This window comes from Ips typographus, linkage group LG6, assembly GCF_016097725.1.
Source record: "Ips typographus isolate SLU linkage group LG6, UJ_Ityp_2.0, whole genome shotgun sequence".
Lineage (NCBI taxonomy): Eukaryota > Metazoa > Arthropoda > Insecta > Coleoptera > Curculionidae > Ips > Ips typographus.
This window is the reverse complement of record NC_138427.1, coordinates 6,588,220-6,612,545: the sequence shown is the minus strand read 5'-3', so window position 1 is coordinate 6,612,545 and position 24,326 is coordinate 6,588,220. Positions and strand designations below refer to the sequence as shown.

The following is a 24,326-nucleotide window of genomic DNA, read 5'->3' as shown; positions in this document are numbered from 1 at the left end:
GGTGTTTCTGTATTTTGATGGTTGCAGGACATTAAAATCACAGTTTTGGTGCAGTAAAAACATTTTAATGTCACAAAAGAATCAACAAAGGATATTTCATAAATTACAAATACTTTTGTGCAAACAACTTAAAACTAAAAATCACAGTTTAATGCTCTCAGAAACTCAACACTACAGATTATCAAACAAGGAAAGCTACCAGGGAAACTTACTCAGAAATTGGCACAATATATTGTACTTTTTAAGAAAAGTCCAGATTGAGCTTTGTAAATAAAAAAGTAATTATATCTCTTAAAGCCCTAACAACAATAAATAAGATGCCAAAAGACCAATAGGTAACAATTTTAATCTTGAATTTCTACACAGTGTGTGAATTCATATAGAAGAATCAGACCTTATAAGCCTCCTATGTTATTTAAATTGTATATGGGTCAAATAAACAAACAATTCACCCTACCCATAATATAGATTTTTCTGCACTACATAAATAGGTATATTAAGAGATTCTATCTATCACAATAAATATACTCAGTCTGAAATCTAGGGACCATAATTATAGATATAAAGTTAAGTAAAACATTCAAAAGTTATGTTTATTTAAAGAAAAAATTATTTTCTTTAGGGAATGTCCAGTATGACCCTAATAGTAAGGCCATATCATTCATACGGCACACATAGATTAATGAGTATTTGATTTAGGGTTGGTACTTTCACCTCCGCGTAAATTTATTCCTAACATAATTTTTATAGAAATGACAGAAGACCAATAGTAGCGTCGGATTTCACTGTTTCTATATATGGTGGTCCAAATTGATTGTAGGATAATCAAGGATGGAAAGTACGTAAAAAATAAACTCCAAAGTGTCATATAAAGTGTAGTCGAAAAATGCCTCCTAGCGGAGTTAGCGCACCTTAAAGGTGAGTTACTAAAACCATTTTGTTATTTTTAATTCCTAAACGAAAAAAGTTACTCAAATGAATTTTTTTTTTTATTTTTATTATAATTTTTTAAAATATTCTGGACGGGAGATGTTCAAAAAGTTTGACTTTGAAGTTGTAATTTTAGAGCGTTCTGATGGGGCACATGTGATAGCCCATACTTTTTCCTAGGAAAAGTTTATCTGAACATTTATTTTATTTTGCGTAGTATTTTCTACCCTTTAAGTATCCTACAATCAATTTGGACCACCCTGTATAAACTATCCTTAGAATAAAGTTATTCTGAAGTGAAAGTACTGGCCCTTAAGGAAATAAGCTTTTGTATTAAATTAGACGTCCTACCATGTTTTACCATAAATGAAATATAAGTATTTCATTAATTTTGATAGTTTTGTGTTAGTTTCAGGTTCAGTTTAGTTAAGTAGTTTAAGCCTTTTTGCATTTTGTCAGGAAATACATTACATCTGTTTAATTGTAATAATAATAATAATAGAGGTTCAAGACCAATATAACACTTTTAAACATCATGACGAAAATTCTATGGAAAGAAGCTAGCATTCTGAAGAGTTATTGACTATAAACACACACTCTAGGCAGAGTTTATCGGGTCAAATTTTACGAAATAATGAGTTTATAAAAAAGCAAACTCCAAACTTTATAGCCTACCAGATATTAAGTACGTAACGTTATATACGTATACGTGTAAAACTACTACAGGTGTACATCAGAAAAGGGTTCTAAAATGAATCAACAAATAAAAATGAGTAGTAGTACAGAGTTACAGATTGGTTTGTGAGGGATTAACGTCGGCGGTAGCTTCGGTGCCGTTCTGTCTAAGCCAGTGTTTCAAATTACGCGTTCTCTCAATTAGAGTAGTAGTAGCACCCTGTAGAAACCAATAAAATCAAAGTAATAAACATGCTTATAATAATATAAGAAATAGTGACTTAAACGTAAGAACTAAACTGCTCGCCACGTCAACCGGGACAGTGATGTTTTTGGGTCATTTTTAAAATTTTGAAACGAATCAAAAGATTTCAATGCGGTTTGGACCGTCATTGGGTTTGGTTTATTGGCTCTTTACTGATGTAAAAAACTTTTGCTTTAATGGACTCCAACTGCCTTATACAGGGAGTGAAAAAAGTGCGTGCACGTTCCATCAACTAAAATCTCATAAATTAAGCTCAATGATAGTCCAAACTGCATCAAAATTTGTCGTTTCGTTTAGAAATGGTAAAGTTTTTAAAATGACCAAAAAAAATCACTGTCCCGGTTGAGGTGGCGCGCAGTTTATATCGCAAACCCTCTTGACTAAACCTGTGAAGGGTATCATCCAGTCTGAAAACTTACTTTTTGCAAACTTCAACTTCAAATCCTTATTATCAATATGCCTAACTGAACAAAACGTAATATGATACTCGATTCCAAAACATTATAATTAGTATTTAATATTGAATTAAAATTTGTTCAAATTAAAAGCTTACCTGAGAAGCATGAGTAACAATGGTACTTTGAGCATTAGCTAAAGCAACGTGCTGTCTGTAGTTGTGCAATCTGTCAGCTAAAGTAGGGATGGATGGTGGTGCCGGAACATTAGCTGCGCCTGCTAAAACCGGCCAGCCAAGGTCTGGATACATCAAGGGCGGAATAACTGCCCAAAAAAGTCAAATAAATTTCTCGATTCTGTTAAGGCAACACTGGTGTTCCACCGACCTTGGGCCATGCTGGTTTGTTGCTGCTGCGTCCGTAACACGTCCCAAATTTCGCGAATCTCCAAGTTCAAATTCTCCAAACTTTGTATAATTTCCGAAGGTTCTTGAAAGTCTGTTTTAAGTATGGCGATCGGTTTTTGATGCAGATTCAAGGCGTTGTCGATGAATTCAGTGGAACTAATACCCGAACTGGCGCTGTGTGATGATATGTCACTTAAGGTGGCGTCGTCTAGTTTTCCTTGGTCAGTTTGAGCGTTTGCGCGGTGCAGTGACTGCTCCAAATGGCGCAGTCGGATTACTTTTTCACCCAATAAGCTACGGGTTCGGTGTAGATTCACTTCCATATCTGTCAAGTCTTTTTCTTCCTGGAATCTAGCCAGTTTACTCTGATGACACTTTAACTTGGACACTTACCTGGCATAACTGCTGTAAAGTATGTCTGGCCATGGAACCATGCTTCAATTTCAGGTCCTTTTGGCGTTGTTGAAATAACGCTTTTTGGCTTCTCAAACTCTCTTTAGCTCGTTTAATAGAGTCGCGTTCCAAGTGGATACGGTGTCGAAAAAACTCCAATTCGGAACTTCCTTCAAACTTTTGTCCATCAGAAAATGGATATCTGTACAGGTAAAGATATCAGTCAAATAAATCTTAAAACAATAGTGATCAGAACCCACCGTAAGTGGTAAGTGTCTCCTTGAGAATTTTGAGGAAATTGATCTTCCAGATCTTCGAGCTTTTGCAATTGCTTTCGCAGGTTTTCGACAGGCGAACAGGATCTCTGATGGCTTCTTTTCGACTTATTGGATGTTAAGTTGCCCACTTTGGATACCGAGGAAGTTTTTAACCTAATAAAACAATAAGTGAAGCAGTTTTGCCTTAAGGATTTTGATTTTAGCTGTACTAAATATATTCAATTCATCAATATTATAGTAACAAAACGTGGTACTACTCCATGTTAAAATATATGTAACCATTCCATATAGTCTTTTGCAGCATAAATAAAATACTTACTTTTAAATGTTCTGTTGAACAAATAGAAATATAACTTTTGCATCTTTACAACACACGGTGATATCATAATATGAAATGCTTACCTAGAAAAAAACTTCTTTTTACTTCTGCTTGGATTGGTACTGTCTGAAGAATCGTTCTGATTCTTATCGTCGCTGTGATAACAATTGTCACTCACTGAAGTGTCCAAGTCCGGCAATTTTACCAACTTTGGTTCCACCTTACTAGATGGCGTAGGCGGTTTGTCCAGTAACAGTTTTCTCGAGGGTGAATTCAGCGGCGTCCTAATATCGGGTCACCTAAATTAACAGTCGACCACAGTAAAAACGCTAACTCACCTGTCTTTATTGTTGGAATGACTTTGTTCAGTTTCAGAGCCGGTAGTGTTGGTGCTAGTCTGCTCTTTACGGCGGTGTCGCTTTTCTAAAGACAACTTTACTTCTGTTTTGAGTCTTAAAGTTTTTAAAATCGTCAATTAAGAAAACCTGAACTGTTTGTATTATATGTTACCTTAAGTATTTTTCTTTTAAACATCTGTATTTGTCTTCTAACAAACGTTTCTCGCATCGCAACTTGTCAAATTGTCTTTCATCAGTTGAACTCTTGTTTTTACCAGACTCAACGTCACTTTCTAAACGGTTGCGCAAAGCAGCCATATCAGTGTGATGTTCTTGCTTTAACATCTGCTCTTCTATTACAAACTCTCTTTTCAATTCATCAATAATAATCGAATGATTTTGTTTTAGTTGTTCTACGTCAGCGTTATGGTTCATAACAAGCTCTTCTTTCTGCTTCTCCACTCGGTCTGCTAATTCTTTTTCAATCTCTACTAGTTTGTCCTCGTAATACTTTTCCAACTCCTCTTTCTTGACCTAAACAAATCATTGTATTGTGGACATGACCAAAACATAGACGTTTACCTCAAAGTGATGCATTATTTTGGCTCGTTCTTCTTCTAGTTTCTTGTCAAATTCAGCAGTCAGTTCAGTAACTTTCCTATTATAATTCAGTCTTTCCTCTTTGGTCCTGGTTTCCAATTGCGTCTTAAAACTATCTAGTTCAGTCTTTATGGTTGCATCCAATTTTAATTTCTCTTCCTGAAATTTTGCAATTACCAAATTAATAAATAATATTTTTGTTGGACAGTATTACAAAACTATGAAAGAAATCTGTACCACTCGTGATATTATTAAGGGCAGAAATGGAATAGGCCAACAAGAAGCAGCATAACAATGTGATTTGTAATAACCATTGCAAGTTTAAAGTTTTTGTTGGTGTGTTACGGCCAAATAAAACACAGGATTTTTTTTACTGTTGTCGACGTTTCGACCCCTTTATTTGGATCATCCTCAGGACATTGTCACTTTTTAAAAATAAATTAAAATTAGACGGCTGAATGCTCTCATTTAACCTATAAGATAATGTTACCGTCTAATTTTAAATTATTTTTAAAAAGTAATAAACGTCAGGAGTTTTACACTTTGTCCTGAAAATGACACAAATAAAGGGGTTATATTATAAACAGCAGGGCTAGGACCGGTTGAGTTGTTGTTGTGATTGTAAAGAGTAGATGTCAGTGTAGTTTGTAAACAACACAAGTATCCAATGCTGTTTCTGTGGGAAAAACGGTACAACATAATAGAAAAACAAAAATGTTTACAGTTTTTCTATCTTATTGTTAATTAATTAAAATGCATAGTTTAGTTGGAGGAGAAGGGACTTTATTCTTCAGTGCTAGAGTGGGAAAGTTAAAATCACATATACCTTAAACTCAATGCTTATTTGAATACCAGTATACAAGGTGCCCAGTAAGATCAAGAAGGTGACATTCTTTAGATCAAAAGATGATGATTTGACGTAAATGAAATATGTGGTTTTACTGCTTTTAATGGGCAAACAAAAAAAACTTCTTTATTATGCAATATCTGGAAAAGTTTTCAAATTGATCTGGTTTCGAACAAATAAAAAAAAAATCGAGTAAAATAGTTGATTTTATTCATTAAATTAAAAAAAAACAAACCTCTAACACTCTATCCAATTCATGTTTGTGTGACTCTACCAGTTTGGCTTTAAATCCAGTCAACTCCTCGTTTTTCTCTTCCCACAGCCTTTGTTTCACTTGCGTTAGTTTCGTATCAGCCTTCATTTCCAACTTGCCTTTAACATTGTCATCCGGACTAGACTCGCTGCCGCTGTCAAACATGTCTTCGATCGTTTTAAGTTCCAATTTGTCCAAGCTTTTACTGTCTTCTTCAGAGTCTGATCCTAAAAGTTTGCAAGTGGCATTCTACCTAGTATACACACAAAAGAAAAACTTGCCTGCGCGGATAGTAAGTTTGGGTTTAACAAAGTCGGGAGGCACTTTAATCAGTTTCTTCTCCGGAACGGCTGAAACGTGAAAACGCGTTTTATTGATTGTTGGAGCCACTTCATCTTTCGGTTGTTTGTCGCTGCCGTTCATGTCTTCGTCGCTGGAACTTTTATCCGAAAACGTAATGCCCACGTCGGTGATATTGTTATCCAAATTGAACCGCACACTCTTTTTGTCCTCATCGTCTTTGTCCGATTTGTCGTTCTGCGAAATCTTGTCAAAGTCGACGCTCTTTGAGTGTTCCATGGCCCTTTCTCTTAAAATACTTTTTGGTAAGTCCAGACCGTCACTCTTCTGGCCAGGACTCGATTCATTTTTTCTGGTGTTCGATTTAAGGAACATCGAACCGCCGCCGGTTACTTTCAGTTCCATTTTCTCTAAAGCCCGCGGATGTTTATCGAATCCGGTTTCTTTATTATCCTCATCAAAACTGCTAAATTGGTGCAAAAACTTGTTGTTACCAATCAAAATGTCTTCTGATTTTTGCTTCAACAGTCTCGATTCGTGTCGTGGACTGTGAGCTGGACTGATCTTTAAAGGAGATAAACGCACGTCTCGTCTACGCGAACCTAAAGAAAGGTTATACCTATTATAAATGCAAATTGTTAAAACATAATGGTTTTCATAGCAAACTTTACTGCTTATATCTCCAATAAATAGAATGTTTAAAAAAATACCCAAAGTCAAAGGCTGCAATTTGTGATGCACTTCCGGAGCCACAGCTTCTTCATAGCTCTTAAGTTCGTCTTCCTTGGCGTAAGTTGCATCTTCTGTAGGCTCATTCAATGACAAAGACTGGCTTTCGGCTCTGACTTTCTTCACTAGCGAACGGTAGATGTCGTCCAATGGGTGCTCCCATTGGGTCTTTTTTGTCAGATTGTTGTAGTAGTAATAGGATTTTGATTTGTCATCGTAGCTGCAAATAACCAAAACAATTTAATTGCCGGTTCTATTACAAAAGAATGTTAAAGTGTAGTGGTTTATAACTTCCCTTTTAGGAAATTGGTAAGGTCACAATATTCCAATATAGCTCAAGTCTTTGATGTTTTGTTGCCACCAAATATGCCATTTCTCTGTTTCAGTCAAACTTAATTTTAAAAAGTCTCTGGTACTTCCAAAATGACCGAATGTTCAGGACTTTTTTAAAGGTTTCTAGCAATTTAAAAAAAATCTTGTCAAATCTATAGAACCTTTTTAGAGGCCTCTAGTAATTTAAGAACTTTTTTGATAGGTTTACAAAGTTGGTTTGGGGACCAACATTGTCAATTTTGCAGTTATGGCGTCATTTTAATTTTGATTGATTTTCGGTATAAATATCTCGAATTTTCAACTTAAATTAAGAACAATTGAAACCCAAGATAATAATTATACTACGGAAAGACTTTTTCTCAATAGAATTATCGAAAAATTTGGCTTCAAAATTAAAACAAATTGAAAATTGAAAAAATTAGAAACATTTTTGTTATCACTTAAATTGTATTACAATACATTGTTTAGGATCAAACTAAAAAAATGTAAAGCTGCATAACATAGACTATCTGAAAATACCTATTGCGGCCTCTCATTAATTATTATTATGAAAATTTTAAATAAGAATTAAAAAAAAATCCCCGTCTATGTTTTTTATTTAATTCAAGATTTATACACAAGCAAACGAGAGATTTGACCCTATTAATTAACAAATACTTCGTTAATGGCAGTTGTTAAACAAGGTTTCTTTGATTCCTAATTTCAACATTTTTGGAGGAAGAACGAAAACGTAAATTTAATAATTTGGCCAAATAAACACGAATACGGAACTATAGCCGCACCTCTTTAGTCTCTTATGACAGTCAGCTGACATTTGACAGACAATTAAATTAAGAACTTAACCTCACAAATTACGAATACACTTTCATTCATGTTTCATGTGATGTGTATGTTAAATCTTATTTATTTGTAAATAAAAGCTTTTATATCAAACTTATATTTTCTCAGTGAAACTTCTCAAACTTGAATGCAAACATTGTCAAACATGTGTTTAACAGGTCAAATCTAATGAATTTACTTGTTCAAAGTATCCTCAAACCAAACCACCCCATTTGGTATTTTAAGGGTCAGGTCAGGGCATTGTTTTCACTTCCAGACATAGTGAGTGAAATTAAAATGCCGCAAAAGGTGCGATATGATGGTAGGTCAAAGAAGCGCCAATGGCAAGAAAGAAGAACAGATAAAGGGGCTGGTTTGGATCCAACATTGCCAAAACTGCTGAAAGTTGAGGGGGAGTCAGCCCAGCAACCAATTGATAAAATAAAGCGTCGCAAATTTGCCGTTTTGATGGGATATTCTGGAGTAGGATATTATGGCATGCAGAGAAATCCTGATACCAAAACTATAGAGGAGGAGTTGTTCAAAGCATTACTGGACAGTGAATTTATAAATGAAGAGTGTTATCAGGTGGTTCAGAATATGCAGTTTCAAAGAGCTGCCCGTACAGATAAAGGTGTTAGTGCTGCTAGGCAAGTAGTGTCTCTAAAACTTAAAGAAAATTTTGATATTTCCAAAGTGAATGAACATCTACCAGAGCAAATAAAATTGTTTGCCTTTAGAAGAGTGACAAAGGGATTTAATTCAAAAACACTGTGTGATGGCCGTACCTATATGTATGTACTGCCCACAGTGGCTTTTACCACTGATGATGTACCACAGAAAGGATTCAGAATATCAGAAGAGGCACACAAAAAAATTAAAGACTTGCTACAGTTGTATGTGGGTACTAAAAACTATCACAATTTTACTTCAAAAAAGAAACCTGAGGATCCCAGTTCTAAGAGAGTTATCAGGTCGTTTATATGTGAACCTCCTTTTGTAAAAGATGATGTTGAATTTTGTGCTCTGAAAGTGTATGGACAAAGCTTTATGATGCATCAGATCAGGAAGATGATTGGATTACTATTAGCAGTTATGAGAAGAAAAACAAGTGAAGAAACCCTGGTCAAGGCATTTGAAACAGAAAAAATAAATATACCAAGGGCACCTGGTAAGTTAGTATTATCTTAGTTGTCACATATACATGATTTTTATTTAGGACTTGGACTACTCTTGGATTATGTGCATTATGAGAGGTATAACTATAGATATGGAGAGGATGGGGTGCATGCCAAATTGACTTGGGAAGACGTTGAAGAAGATGTGGAAAACTTTCGCCAAAATCACATCTTACCTACAATTTTAAATACTGAAATAAATGAAGAAGCTATGGTACTATATTTTTTAAGTTCCAGTTTCTGTACTAATGAAATCATTTATTGTTTATAGATATGGTGGTTGCAAAATAAATTGTCTAGGCATTCCTATGATGAATTTGAAGACAAAGAAGAAAGTGATGATGAAGCTGGTGGGGATGATGATGCAGAGGGACCAGTAACAACAAAAGATTTGTCAATAAATAGCCCTGATGTTCAAATAACAGTTGAAAATAGAGTTTAAGTAGAAAAGTGAATAACAGAAACAAATAAATGTTGTTTTAATTTGCAAATAAACCTTAGTTATAAGGGAAAAATTACCAAGGCTTCCAGCCTGGAGGCAGGGCTTTCATTAGGCCTTCAGTAGCTAAAGGCAACAGTTGTGGTTCTGAGTCTGGATCAATTCCAATCTTGAGTGCATAGTCCTTAATTTCTAAAAAAAGAAATATCCAGTTGGTTAGTTAGCCACTGTACAAAAACAATTATAGGCGCCTATAGCATAGGCAATCAATACAAACAAAAATTGATTTTTGGCTATTAAACAATAAGTATTCATCCTAGAAGAGTTTATTCATTTAAAAAATAAAGATTTGGGGCATTAGACAGAATGTAAACAAACCGAACCCTACCTTCTATAGACGGTTGGCTAACTTCATCAAACACTTCTTCACACACAATCGACATGATTTTATTGTTTGACAGGATTTACCTGTAGCTAAAAGATTGATTTACTTTCTTGACATAATTTTGCTTAATAAAACGTGATTTCTAATAAATTAACGCTTTTTTATCAGCATTTGGCCTAACATAAATATAAATACCGATCGGAGAGTTCAGTTGTAAGCCAGCACCACCTGTCGCAGCCCTACGAAAATTCTTCAAATCAATACATTAGTATTAGTAGGGTTGGGGTAGTGCCGGTCCTGCTACTGTCATTTTTATACTGCCTGTATAATTGGAGTTGAACAGAATAAATAAAATGTAAACAGTCAAAATGAAATAAAAGTTGTTGTTGCTAGGCAACTAAATTAGAAGGCTATTGGCCTCATTGAATTTAAAAAATTAAAAACTCCTTATGATTGGTGGGAGTAGCTTAAAATTGACACCAGAGTTACACGTGACACCAACCTAATATAATAAAAGAGTAGAAGTATATGACAATGCGCAGTATATGATTTCGATTCTTGTAAATAAAAAGAAGACTTGCACGTTTTTTTCGATAACCACCATCTTCAAAATCTTCATTATTTCATCTCCCACTTCCCACTTTTCCCGGCGAGTCTTCTTGGGCTGTTGGACTAGGAATCTCGTTTGCCCTCTTGTTTCTGCTGCCGCGTAGTTAACAAGGTGAGTGTTCCAATCCAGATCTCTCATACTCTTTTACTAAAAAATCACATTTTGAACCGGTTAACAAACTCGACAACGTAATTATTGCCAAATTATTTGCGCAGTGGTTTCATTGTCGGGCTGACACATTTTGAAATCGTCCAAAACGGAACACGTGTGACGTTCAAAAATCCGTTCTTTTCTTTGTTTGGTGGCTGTGGCGGGATCAGTAATCTGTAACAGAATTTCAATCAGTTTTCAGCTTCTAAAATGACTACTGATCACGATACGAGCGGCGATTGTCCCGACGACATCGAATCCGTCGAAGAGGAAGAGGACGTAGGAGAGGACTCAAAAAAAAGCTTAGACTTTCCTAATGTGTTAGCCAGCCTGAAGACCAACCAACAACGTAACACCGAAATGCTTGCTGCCCTGCCACCTTCTGTTAAACGACGAATTAAAGCATTGAAAAAACTTCAACTCGAAACCACCAACATTGAGGCCAAATTCTTTAAGGAAGTTCATGATTTAGAGTGCAAGTATCATAGGTAATTTTCAATATTTTTTTCACCCTTACTACCCATTATTTATATTATTTCCTTGGTTAGTTTCTGTGTCTACTTCCTCATTAAATTACTTGAAAATGAAAAAAGTTTAAAGTAATAATAATGGACTTATTGTGTGATGAAAAACGGAATCTTACATCACAACATGTTTTGGCAAAGTTCCTAAAACAATAATCAGCTGTATAAGTAAAAAAACTTTGCATTATAGTAAGGTTGAAAATGGGTTATTCAATGTTTGTTCTATCTTTATTTGTTTCCTTTATTTACCCTTGTTCAGAGCAACCAGACAGGACTATTTAAATATAAATAAAGAGGTGGCAAATTGTTCTTACTATTAACAGTGAAAGAAAATGTTGTACATTAATAAGTCCTTTATTAGTTTCATAAAACATTGATTAACAATTTATATTGATTTGCATTTAATTACTGTTTACTATCATCATTTTCAATGAATTTTCTCCCAAATCAGAGTACTATGTCTATTTGTTAATTGTTTTCCTGGGCCCTAATTCTTGAAAACAGGGAACGGAATGCTCAAAAGAAATGTTGATAGAATGTGACAGAAGACAATTGACAGTTTCAGTCACATTCTACAGACCCTTCTCTTGATAATTCCCTTCCCTCCTTTCAAGAATACCCACCCTGGTAGCAATAATTAATTTGTTGTTTCTAAACTACAAATTAATTGCATTATTTACTACAAATTAACTTAAAAAAATGCCCAAATCTAGGATTTATGTAAATTATACCTCCAATTATTAAAAGAATGTTTTGTCTATTCTATTCAATTGAAAATCAAACAAATTAGGTCACTTTTTGGACTGTAGATATGTTAATAATAAAAATAAAATAAAATGCAATAATTGTATTGGCCTTACTAGTCTGTAAAGAATTTAATGATTCATCTGCTGTTAAAATTACAAAATTATCTTTTTCATATGTAATATTAAAGAAAAATCTTGAAAATCCTTCTGGAAAGTACCAGAAGTATGTGCTGTGTTCTTGAAATGTTGGCAAATACAGTAGAAAAACAAATTCATGATATAAAGTCGGATTTGTCTTGATATTGGCATTTCAAGTTAATATGGCACCACCTTTTGAAACTAAAATCAGGCAACCCATTCCTAACCTAACATTTCTTGTTTATCTGTAGTACTGTAGTTGCGGTACTGTTTCTTCATTACACACGGTACCGCAACTTCAGTTAAAGGCGGAAAACACCATAAAATTGTGAAACCCCTGCTAAATTCCTAATCAAAATCAACGTAAACAAACGGAAAAATGACTGCTAGGATGTCCAAAACCTTTTATAAATTTAACCATCATTTCTTATCTCAAAACGCCAATAGTACCTTAATAATTATTTTTAAGGATACTTCATATCATAAAGTGCCATTTTGTGAAAAGATCTCCAATAATGGTTTATTACTATAATCTCACTCACTTTGAGGAAATGATCAAGTAATTTCTTGAGAATTTTTACATTTCAGTTTATTTGTAGCTTTCAAAACTTCTGAAATACCTATTTATATTTATATCTTTTTAAACATTTTATTACAGTCAGTGTACATCTGTTAAGGTGCCTTATTTTGCTAGATTAATTTATGTTGTATTTCATTCACTTAAAATTAAAATTATTATCTTGAATATGTAAGTTGATTTCGTGTAAAACTGTGCAGGGAGTATATTAGAGAACCTGTGATATTTGAGAGGTTTTGTTTTTGATACAAAACATCTTGATGCACACAGGAAAAGTATTTCAAGGAGTCCCGTGCAGACACACCTTACCAGCTTTAATTCTAATACTTTTTAAGTATTGCTTTTTGGATTGGCATGTGTGCTCTGCTCCGTTTGCTCTTTGAACATTATTCCACGTTTTTGTTCACACTTTTTGTTAGCGACCAAACTTTTACCTTACAATCTTACAAAAAGTATGATACTCTACATCAAATTATGTCTTATTTTGTATTCAAAACACAGTAACTATTTAAAATTGGTCCTTCACTTGAATATACTTTCAGTATATTATTTGCAGAATGTATGTGCCACTTTTTGAGAAGCGCAGCACAATAGTAAATGGCCTGTACGAACCGACCGACGAAGAATCTCAATGGGTGTCTGATGATGAAGAAGAGCTGGCCACTTCCTTGAAGGAAAACGCAAAAATTGAGGAAACCAACGGTAAAGAAGAGAATAAAATCGACAACGACGTTAAGGGCATTCCGGAGTTTTGGTTGACGATCTTCAGGAATTGCAGCATGTTGAGTGAAATGGTTCAGCCCCATGATGTTCCCATCCTCAACCATTTGCTTGATATTAAAACAATCTGCAAAGAGCCTATGGTAAGAACCCTTGCTATTGAGTATTGATTATACATTTATTTGTTAAAAAAGATCAATGATCATAATTAGGTATGATGACATTGGGTTATCTCTTGTCCGGTTTTTGCGCAGAATAATTGGTTGTTTAGTGCTGGTTTCTAATAAACCTACATTAAATTGGTTCATTTTAACCTTGAGTATTAAATAATAAATACCAGTTAAAGTTATCAAGAACTCTAATTAAGTTTTTCAGATGAGTAAATAATCAAAAATATAACAAAAATGTGTTAGTTTATCTGGAGGTTGATATTAAAACTTTACTACTTATACTAATAGTAACTGTTTTATTAATGGTTGCATTTTTTTACAAGATTACAAGTGAGACAAGATTCAAATACCTGTAAATAGGTTATTCAGACTAGAATGTTTTAAAGTGAAAAACATGTGACTTAAATTAGGACATCTCAGCCAGTAATTAACCATACACATTTTAAAAAACTGTAATAAGGTAAAAACTTTTAACTAGTTAACTCAGAATGGCTTGCGGCGTTTCATTATGATAGTTTGTTTCATTACTAACAGGGTCTAAGTTGACAACCGTTTTTTTGCTCAATAACGTCTTCAACATCTCATGTGCATTTGGTGTATATTGTTTATTGCTAAACGCGTGTATATGCAATAGGCAAGGTAAGCACACACGACGATTAATATTTAAATATTTTGTGTTTTGTAGTACCAAAGTTAAGTTAATTTTTTTTATAAAAATGGCACAAAGTCGTTTAATAGTGTTTTAGTAAAGCATGTTGCTTTTTTATTTTTTACAATCAATACTTTAATCGTTATAAAAGAATAGAGTGTGGTTTGATTAAATTTGAACTAATAAGTAAATACTACTAGAAAAAGAGAAAGGCTTAAAATAGGAATAAAAATGGCTATGGATAAATTTTTGATAGACGCTTTACTAAACCACTAGTGATGAGCGATACCGTGATATTTAAATCACAACGTTAATTGTTACCGTTATATTTTGATATCAGTGATTTAATAGTGTGACGTGATCACGACATTCAGGCATTCACGATTTCGGCTACAAGAAATAAAGATCATCTTCCAGCCATAGCTCGATGTACGTGCTGTTAATAAGGCGCGATGTCGCTTGCGGTTCGTGTTAAGTCTTACGATGGTATTCGATAATCGACTTTATAGCAAAAACCGCGTTTTAGTAAGTCGCAACTTTGAGATGGGAACTTGGAAAAATCAGAAAACTGTAATCGTAATCACGTTATTCACGTCACGCTTTTGCGATACTTTTGGTAGCAGTCGTGATCAGTGATTTCTAAATATCAGTGATTAAATCACAGTTCGTTATATTTCGCTCATCACTATAAACCACCATTACGGTCGAGGGTATTTACGAGTATTATAGGCGTACTGCTTGTGTCCCATAAGTTTAAGTCTTAATTTTAATTTATGTGTATGCAATGTACTTTGTTTACTTCTTTTTAATGTATTGTTCATTTCGTGTAGGTGGGTCCTGTTACCTGTTGGAAATAAATGCTTATTATTATTATTATTATTATCTACCCTATATGAACATTTTTAACCTGTGATATTTGAGAGGTTTTGTTCTTAATACAAAGCATCTTGATGCACACAGGAAAAGTAATTTGAAGAGTCCCGTGCAGACACACCATACCAGCTTTAATTCTAATACTTTTTAAGTATTGCTTTTCAGTTTGGCTTGTGTGCTCTGCTCCGTTTGCTCTTCAAACATCATTACTAATACTGAAACCTAAAAATTTTATTCTAATGCCACACTGACACACAATTTTTGTATTTACAGAGTTTTATTTTGGAGTTCCACTTTAGTCCCAACGAGTACTTTACCAACACTGTGCTTACTAAGGAATATTTTATGAAATGTGTACCCGAAGAGGAAGATCCATTTAGTTTCGAAGGTCCTGAAATTTATAAGTGCAACGGTAGCACCATCAATTGGAACAAAGGGAAGAACGTAACGCTAAAAACAGTGAAAAGGAAACAGAAGCACAAGAGCCGTGGCGTAGTTCGAGTGGTCACAAAAACTGTTCAGAATGATTCATTCTTTAATTTCTTTGTGCCGCCCACTATTCCTGAAGGCACTAACGAAGATGAAGTGGATGAGGATATTCGTAATTTATTAACCAGCGACTTTGAGATTGGCCACTATATCAGGTGATTAATTTGTGTTTTATTTTGAAAAGTTTGTTTTTAACTGGGGATTTCAGAGAGCGGGTAGTACCAAAAGCAGTGTTGTACTACACGGGTGAGGGTACTGATGAAGAGGAAGATTACGAGGAGGAAGAAGATGAGGATGACGAAGAAGAGGACGGAGATTCCGACACCAACGCCGCCGGTGGCAAAAACCAAGAGCAATGCAAACAACAGTGAGGCTTGCTTGGGTATCAGAACGGTCGAGAGTCGGTGGTATTTTTTTCCTAATGAGTTGAGAGATTTTTTTTTTGTGATAGGTTTGCACTGTTGTAGATTCTCGATCGTGGGAAGGTTTTTTTTACATTATCATAATTTTAGATCTATTTAAATTATTTGTTAGGTGTGCCCATTATTTTTCTACTTATCGCTTTTAGTATCGTTTTTCCACCAAGATTTTGACGCAGTGCATTCATAAGTTTTTGTATGTGAAAAAATTGTTTGTGATTGTTAATACTTGGCTACTATTACTACCGTAATTTTGTTCACATGGAAAATTAAAAGTATCTTTTTTAATACATGTTTGCTTTTAATTTCAATTACAGGAGTGTTTAATTTTCAGAAATAAAGTGACGGTTTTTTTGCTATTCTCTAAATCTCTCTGTCTGTGTCTGGGATGACCTGCTTTCAATATTAGTAGTAAGTTAAATCTCGTAAAGACGATATTTATTAGTTTTATGAAATTACACTAAAACTATTTTTTTATAGCTCAACTTTAGGATGATTTATATTCATTCATACAAAAATGACTAAGCATTAACTTTACGAAAATGGCGCATTTGTTTTGTATCTAATAAAATCTTTCAAAAATGTCACAAAATTATAAGTAATTCTAAGCGACTGGTGATTTGCATTGAAAAGTCGTAGAAAATAAAAGCATTGAAATACTCTATCCGATTGAAGGATGGATAATCGATGTAATCAAGATTGATTTGGCATTTGATAGTTGTCATTTTGGTTTATTTCAATTGTAAACATTGAAATAATTCAAGTTAAGCAACTTTTGAGATTTGTTGAAGTGAAAAGTGAAGCGGTCTTGTTGATTTGCCGACAGTAAGGTAAAGTAAGTCCGGATTACCCGACTTCTTAGTCATAGCCGTAATACTTAGTTTTTCTTCATTACAACATGTTTACTATGTGTTGTTATGAACAAAATTAAGTTTATGATTATGACTATTACTAAGGAGTTTGGTAAACCCGGCCTATTCTACTAAGTCTATTATTAAATACAATTTTGTGTTTTTTTCGTGGCTAGTTATCTTGTTTCGATTTATATCAGCTTACTAAATACTCTTAGTAAGATATTTGAGAGGATTATCTGTAATTTCATATATTCATATGTGCACCGCGCGAAAGGTCACCCAAGATATTGGTGGACCAAACGAAAGATCTAATCGGCCAAGGCCTTCATCAAACTGTAAACATGGTCCAGAATAGAACGGAGTGGCAAAATACCATAAATACTGCTACAGGAGCATCATAGTCACTAATCCCTTCTAAGGGAAATGGACCAGAGAGAAACTAACATATTGTTCAAAAGCCTTTGATAAGGTCGATCACAGTGTACTGATACGTAAGCTTGGGGAGACTGGGTTCTCTGGTGGAGTGTTGAAGCTCATGAGTTCCTACCTGCTTGGTCGTGTGCAGACTGTTAAAGTGGGCTTCTCATTGTCCGATTATTATGTTGCAACTTCTGGGGTACCCCAGGGGAGTTTTCTGGGGCCTTTACTTTTTTTGATTTTTATTAATGATTTTTATTATGACCTTCCGAAATGCCTGCAATGCTCTACCGGTTTGTTATTTGCCTTACGACTGATAGGCAACGATGCTGATCGTTGTATTCTCCAGGGTGACTTGGATGAGGTTGCTAGATGGTTTTATAACAATAATATGACACTGAATATTAAAAAATGTTTCATTTTAGAGGAGAGATGCAATGAGGTCAGTGATTTGGGAGTTAAATTTCAAAGTAATTTTGCTTTCAATAACCATTATGACTATATGATAAACAAGTCGTTTAAAGTACTGGGTTTTGTCGTACGTAATACCAAAGATTTCAACATCGATACAATTATCAAACTTTATACTTCACTGGTCAGGCCTCATCTTGAATATGCCTCTAATGTTTGGGCACCAGCAGATATTTCTAATAACAATGAAATTGAGAAGGTTCTTGCGCTATTTATACGTAAAAGAAAACAATGTGTATCCCCAATTCCATGCTTGTCAGTTTTGACTTGACTGCTCTTGGTGCTAGGAGGAAAACTCAGGCTGTTCTCTTCATCTACCACATTGTAAATAACACTAAATATTCTGGCTGTGATCTGATTAATTATATAAACTTCAAAGTTCCTAAAGTTAATTTAAGAATTTTATCCCCTAGCCTTTTATATGTTGATAATAGGTCTGTGTCTGAAAATTTTATTAAATTAGTAAAACTTTCTACCTGATTGAATATATGGATATGGTTTTAAAGGTGTCAATAATGCCACACCTTTTATTTAATAAAGTTACAATTCATTGATAATAATTGATATTGCTACAAATAAAACGAGGGCAATAAACTTTGCAATATTTTGTGTACTCAAACACTTATTACAATTACAGAGTGCTCTATAAAATCAATTCCTACACGTTTAGGTCTAGTTAGGGCACTGGTGTACAGATGGCGAGACCAGTATTAGATTTTGAATTTTGCTACTCAAATTTTAACTTCCCCTGCTTATCACACTAAAAAAAAATTTTTGCTAACTCTAACAATTATTGCTTTTCTGCATGTATTTTGTTTTACACTATTGCTATTTGTGTCCTTTTATAATGCATCAGGCAATGACCCACATCTGATTAGTTAAAATGTAGGTCAACTATTCCAATTCTATAGTTCTTCAATAACAAAAACTGATAAAAATCCGTCTTCTCAAACTGGAGTTCTCTTAACTCCTCCAGCCCAGACCAAATCGCAAATGGAAAGCATCAATCTTGAGCCGGGACTGGCAGCGAGAAGAGCTTTTTTACATGAAACACACAAATACGAACAATAAATCAATGCAGGGCCGTCCGCCTGTCACGTTTTTCCCTGCCACTTCTTTTCCTCAGCAATACTTTTGGAAAGAATAGCGCAATACCTACTACAATAGATATAAAACCAACTCGTCCATAATTGACTAAGTTACGATACACGTTTCTTTGAAAGTTTACGTTAAGGCCGGAAGCGCAATATGCAGACCGTCTTGTCCAATAAAAACTAATCAAATTCGAGAAGTTTCCTCGTTGAAGATGGCCCGGATAGCGGCCGGGACGACACGTCGTCTTCCAACCTCCTCCTCTTTCTCCTTCTCCTCCACCAGGAAACGTTTCAGCTTCGGCGTCGCAATTGCGATCGTACTATTGATATTCCGCTTCCAGTTCGGTTCCTCCTACCCCCTCGCAAACCCCCCCGGTCTCCCATCTTGCGGTCTGGCCCCACCTTTTCCTCTCTCCGTCTATTGCCAAGGAGAACTGGCTAAATTATAATAATATTTTACTCATAAAAATGTCAATAAAATGAAATGCTTACTCTTACACTGTAACGTTTTAAGTGGATCTTGGGTCGATGGGGAACATTATTTTAGTGTCCCTTGAGACTTTGGTTAGCCAAAGTCTCAAGTAAATTTTTTAAATCAAAAGTTGAAATTGCGTCTATCTGGAAGTGAACCTAGAGACTAAAACATTCGCGAGCATTTTATCGATTTTGAACAAGATGCCGACGCCGAATCACACCGAAATTAGTGGGAATGCTGGAAACGAAATCGGATTCGGTTGGATTTCCACGAGCAGCCGTAATTTTGACTTTTGTAGGATTGGAGTGTCGTTTCGCCAATGACAATACGAGAAATTCGGAGCGGGCCAATCGAAACATTCGGTCCTGCAACAGAGTTTCTCGCATTGCTGCGGATCTTATTGCGCGCGGCGTCGTCTGCCCTGCTCCATTGGCGGACGCGTTGCTCGTTTTTTTTCTCGTACTATTCCTCGGTTTCTACGATTGCTCTCTGTTTGTCCTTTTACTGCGCAACACCTCTAGAATTGGTCCTTGATTCTCTTTTCAGGTTTCTGGAAAATTTTACAAGGGTCTGATTTCTTAGTTTTGACGGTTTATTTAACTAAGACAATTTCACAAATAGAAAGGGTTAGCTGGACTAAATATCTTCTGCTTCTTCTTATCAGTCTGTTGTCATCCACTCCTGAATGTAGGCTTCTACCATATTTTTCCATTTCCGTCTGTCCATAGCAGCCCTCAGCCAGATGGTATGTTCTGTGGTTTTTTCAATTCAAACTGTACGTCTGTTTGAAGATGGCATATTGTGATGGTTGGTATGCGTCCATTTGTTGCGTCAGTCTGTAATTAATTTTGTAAGAATTTTGTACAAGTGGGACTTCTGCAAGAAGTGTTGCATAAGAGTTTAAAACCAAGAAAAAAACAGATGTTTTAAAATTCTTCCATTTTAAGCCATCGTTAAAGCAAAATCTTACCAAAAGGACGCGTTCTTCAAACATCCTTATGCGTATTAGGTTTGTGAAACAATATCATTTTTAAAAGCAGGAGGAAGTTCTTTACAATCTAGAATTTTCTGGAAAAACGCTTTCTTGAGAGGCATTATTTAAATTTACAAAAAATTTTATTTAATTGTGAAGTTAGATCAAGCAGATCAAAAAGGTGGATATCAGCTAGAATCAATAAGTGTCAGTCTGCTAAAAAGTATGTGACGTAATTTTACAGTTGGTCACAAGACACCAGTTTTTCTGATCACTTGTTCCATGACATGACCACTTGGTCATGTGACCAACGGACACACTGACACACATCTTAGTTCCAATAGTTCTCTCTCTTTACCATTGAGTTTTTATGTATGATTTTAACATTCTCATCCACTGGGTGTCTGGGAGCTTCTACACACTAACAAACTGAAGAACATATAGTTTCAGTTTATACCAGATTATACTATCATTTATTAAACAAAAGTGGTAACACCCTAATAAAATTTCTTATAGAGTGAATTGGTGTCTCCTCGTTTTGGACCGTCTGTCCCCCCCCCCCTGGTAAAGGGAGGCGAAAACTAAAAGTCATCCGATATTAAATTTAATTTAAAATATAAAACGGAACGTCAACAATAGAAGGAAATCCCTGCCACGTTCCCGAACGATTTCTGGATGAAACGGGTCCTGAAGAAAGGGGAGAGAGAGTGACTCTACATTTTCATTCTGGCTGGAAACTGCTTCTTTTTTATTAATGTACAAACGAACAACGACAATTATACTGACGAATTAAAATGTTTTCTTTGGAATATCAGTTACAGTGCCGTATTGAGGAATGATTTTGTTTTGGTGGCTTAATGGATTTAACATCTTTTTTGTCGTGTTTTCCTGTTCACTGTTCTAGTAAATTCTAAAGAAACTTTTACACGAGACGCGGTTATGAATGCCAGTTTATTAATTAAAATAAATAACGTAGATTAATGGGCAATCAGTGAAGGGCTCGTAAGTCGAAACGGAAGTCCGACTCTGGCATTCGGAAAGTGTAAAAACTGTCTGAATTTTGCTCGGTCATGGTTTCGCAATATACATAGGGTTGAGCGGCGCACCCTATCTCTCTACTGTGTGTTCTTTAATGAAAGCCGATCCGAATCTGTCTAATGTTTAAAAAATGAGTTTTAAGTTTATATATGGGAAAAAGACCCATCTACACCGATCGTAATGAAAACGAAAACGTAACGTAATAAATCGATTTTTCGATTGGTTGACAAGCCAATTATTTTACGAAAAGTTATGATTATGTTTTGGGTGGAGTTGTTCACCCTAACATTTTAGTAGGGTACATTATTAGCTTAGATAACATATTTAATGATCAAGGTCCTTTGCTTATTAAAAATGTCACATTTTGCCTTTAATTTTTGCAAATGAACATTTTTATTCAACTGGCCCAGTTTAATTATACCTAGTTGTCAAAGATACTATAATAACTGAAAGGAAATAATTTTTGACATTCAAAAAGAAATTAAAAATTAGGTAAAAATGTGTCTCTGCATTCACCTCTCTGGGGTAACTAAACATGAAAGAAAATTAATAAATTGTTTTACTTATTTTTACATTCGTGATGTGAAAAAGTACGATAGCTCCCTATTCATCTAAAGCAGGTAATTTTATTGGCGGGTTGAACCGCAATTTAGCACAATTAAATTTTGCATATCTGTCTAGAAAGGAAGGCAATTTTACCGACCTTACGGAAAACGTGTCGACTCAAAGCAGCCCTGTAATGCTTTTCCCACTTAAATTCGCATTCAACATTCTAAGGCAGGAGATAGAAAGTCGTTTGCCCGTTTGATGGCATTAAGGCACGCCATTGCAATAATGAAACGATTGCACTTTGGTCCGTTATTTCAATCTACGCTCAATTTGATACTAAGAGAAAACTGATTCATATAATCAAAAGTTTGAAGTATTAAGATTGAAGAGACATTTTTATTTGCCCTCTTTGAAACGTTCAAATAAGCCAATAAAAACAACCTAAAATAATAACATAACGATCACTTGCTTTTCAATCAAATCAGTTTCAGTATTATGAGCTTTTTGTAGTAATTCATTTTCTTACTCAAAATACGTGTTTCCCTCACTTATGCACCTCAATTTTGTTCTGCATTTAGTTTTCTAACTATAATCTGTACTTTGGTTTGTATAAGTTTAGGGCTTTTTTGGTATATTCTTCCACCACTTATCTTCAACTTGTACTTTATTTATTGTAATCTCTATCTGGAGCATCTGAAGATTTTAGATACAATACAATCATTAGATACTATAAATATTCTGGAGTTTAGACTGTATTATTTTATGCATATTTTTTCATTTAAAATTGATACGAACATAAAACAAACTGTATTAAATTTACCATAAGTAAAAAAGTTGGTTTGAAATTAAATGTTCTTATGGGTGAATAACAGCTTAACTAAGACCTGATGGATATTCTCGATGATATAAATAAATAATTGAAAATTGAACGTTGTTCAAATTAAATATCGTTTATGGCGTAGTTTTTGTGGTGGAATAATTATTAGGGAAGGGGGGAAGGCTAATCGGCCTTAATACCAATATTCCTTATTGGCGTTAACTGAATGCGTCAGTTTTTCAATAACGGCCTCGATAGCGTAATGACAGCCATTCTTGTTGAAGCAACAAGAGTTGATTAATTATGCTCATTCCTACTCGCAATTTACATAAACCGGCAAGAAACTAATTTTAGTGTATCGCGTATTGCGCATACAAAGCAGCTAATATTGCGCTTTTTTTCGAAATAAATTAGTCTCGATCAGTTGCACCCGGATAATTATTCTTTTTTCTGTTACTTTCCACGTTTATCAACGTCTAATCCAATTATGCGTACATGTGTCTACTGAAGTTACTTATCACTGTCCTCTATTACCTCCCTAAGGCGGAAAGTCATGGTATCCGCCATGGTAACCTAGACGTAATTAAACATTACAGAGCTATTTGTGCGTAAATATTATTTTGTATAAAAAAACTGAAAATTACACAAATCAATAGTTGTTGTGATAAATTTCACAGACAATACAGTAAAGACGATATGACGACTTTAATGATTCTAAATACAATAAGCTCTTGACCAAAACTTATTTAACTTCTTTAGTCTCTTGGATCGAAAATTACCAGAATTTGTACGAATCAATTTATTCTTTTATCATCCTTGGAGACTAGTAGTCTTGGTATTTCTCTAACATAACCTACTGTTTGATCACTTTAAAATAATGCATAGAGTATGACAATTTTCAACCAAGCCAAATTTTTCCTTCCAGACACTTTTGGTGTTTGCTAGACGCTTCTAGATTTTAAATTTTCCAGAAGACCCTAAAATCAATTTCCAAATGTAAAAAAAATATTTTTTTAAACCTTCCTAGAAGCTTTAGTATTAGCCAAATACTTCTAGAAGCCTTTTTGAAATGCCAAGAGCTTCTATAGTCGTTTTGGGAATGCCAGAAACCTCTACAGTCATTCGGAGGCTAGAAGCCCGTAGAAACTGAAATCTTTCAAGAAACGTTTAGTATTTAACACGTGCCTCTAGAATTATTTTCAAAATGCCAGGAGCTTTTTGACTAAAATTACTTCTAAATTTGCCTAAGTAGCAAGAGACCCCTAAAAATTATTTTCAAAATGTAACATACTTCTAGAAATCAGATATTTTTTTGTAAAAAATTTTCTAGATTTAGGAGGACAGATCCGTCATACTGAACCTTACTGCAAACTGGAAAATTGCCTAAAACTACTAAAAAAGCAATTATATTTTGTACACTATTGCAACAATGCACATTTGTTCAGTCATATTAATTTAAATTTATTTTTCGAATAATCATTTTTAATAACATAATTCTTAGCGTATCTGTAATGTAATGTTATAGATTCCCGTTTAATTATTTCAACAATGTCTAAGTCTATTTACTATTGTTATTATTCCAAGTCGTTCCGGTAAGCATGCCGGTCCCGCCTTCCTCTTCGTCTTAGAATTTCCTGGGAGAGAAGAATATTAAATTAATAAATCTAAAAGCCGTCTTCTAATACCGAGC

The 24,326-nt window shown here is 34.6% G+C and overlaps 3 protein-coding genes across 5 annotated transcripts; 2 read left to right on the top strand and 1 right to left on the bottom strand.

Annotated features, from left to right (window-relative positions):
* Window positions 1-43: 43 nt before the first annotated feature.
* Window positions 44-10,428, bottom strand: Cep164 (centrosomal protein 164). Its single transcript, XM_081981860.1, has 14 exons — window positions 9,887-10,428; window positions 9,579-9,690; window positions 6,711-6,949; window positions 5,982-6,602; window positions 5,683-5,927; window positions 4,583-4,759; window positions 4,173-4,534; window positions 4,001-4,114; window positions 3,746-3,946; window positions 3,326-3,496; window positions 3,066-3,267; window positions 2,653-3,016; window positions 2,424-2,590; window positions 44-1,825 (listed from the first exon to the last, which is right to left on the bottom strand). The coding sequence occupies exons 1-14, from the start codon at window positions 9,939-9,941 to the stop codon at window positions 1,718-1,720; spliced, it is 3,138 nt and encodes a 1,045-aa protein (XP_081837986.1). The 5' UTR covers window positions 9,942-10,428; the 3' UTR covers window positions 44-1,717.
* Pus1 (Pseudouridine synthase 1) lies at window positions 7,916-9,531 on the top strand. The gene is made up of 3 exons (XM_081981867.1): window positions 7,916-9,052; window positions 9,101-9,273; window positions 9,331-9,531. Exons 1-3 carry the CDS (start codon window positions 8,071-8,073, stop codon window positions 9,499-9,501), a joined length of 1,326 nt encoding a protein of 441 aa, XP_081837993.1. The 5' UTR covers window positions 7,916-8,070; the 3' UTR covers window positions 9,502-9,531.
* A 27-nt stretch (window positions 10,429-10,455) lies between the features above and the next one.
* Window positions 10,456-16,240, top strand: Nap1 (Nucleosome assembly protein 1). Of its 3 annotated transcripts, XM_081981872.1 has the most exons (6): window positions 10,456-10,604; window positions 10,839-11,131; window positions 13,185-13,491; window positions 15,314-15,684; window positions 15,738-15,911; window positions 15,981-16,240. In XM_081981872.1, the coding sequence occupies exons 2-5, from the start codon at window positions 10,854-10,856 to the stop codon at window positions 15,898-15,900; spliced, it is 1,119 nt and encodes a 372-aa protein (XP_081837998.1). In that variant the 5' UTR covers window positions 10,456-10,604; window positions 10,839-10,853; the 3' UTR covers window positions 15,901-15,911; window positions 15,981-16,240. The 3 variants fall into 3 exon arrangements, with proteins under 3 accessions (XP_081837998.1, XP_081837995.1, XP_081837997.1); XM_081981869.1 differs by having other exon boundaries at window positions 15,738-16,240; XM_081981871.1 differs by having other exon boundaries at window positions 10,466-10,604; window positions 10,846-11,131; window positions 15,738-16,240.
* The last annotated feature ends 8,086 nt before the right edge of the window (window positions 16,241-24,326 follow it).

Excerpts from the sequence above, each read along its gene's own strand:
- Cep164 (XM_081981860.1), bottom strand. The coding sequence starts at position 9,941 with ATGTCGATTGTGTGTGAAGAAGTGTTTGATGAAGTTAGCCAACCGTCT. Across the intron at positions 4,535-4,582 it reads AAATAATGCATCACTTTGAG|GTCAAGAAAGAGGAGTTGGA; the intron begins GTAAACGTCTAT and ends TGATTTGTTTAG. Across the intron at positions 3,268-3,325 it reads GGAGACACTTACCACTTACG|ATATCCATTTTCTGATGGAC; the intron begins GTGGGTTCTGAT and ends TTACCTGTACAG.
- Pus1 (XM_081981867.1), top strand. The coding sequence starts at position 8,071 with ATGAATTTACTTGTTCAAAGTATCCTCAAACCAAACCACCCCATTTGG. Across the intron at positions 9,053-9,100 it reads AAATATACCAAGGGCACCTG|GACTTGGACTACTCTTGGAT; the intron begins GTAAGTTAGTAT and ends ATTTTTATTTAG. Across the intron at positions 9,274-9,330 it reads AAATAAATGAAGAAGCTATG|ATATGGTGGTTGCAAAATAA; the intron begins GTACTATATTTT and ends TATTGTTTATAG.
- Nap1 (XM_081981872.1), top strand. The coding sequence starts at position 10,854 with ATGACTACTGATCACGATACGAGCGGCGATTGTCCCGACGACATCGAA. Across the intron at positions 11,132-13,184 it reads TTAGAGTGCAAGTATCATAG|AATGTATGTGCCACTTTTTG; the intron begins GTAATTTTCAAT and ends TATTATTTGCAG. Across the intron at positions 13,492-15,313 it reads CAATCTGCAAAGAGCCTATG|AGTTTTATTTTGGAGTTCCA; the intron begins GTAAGAACCCTT and ends TTGTATTTACAG.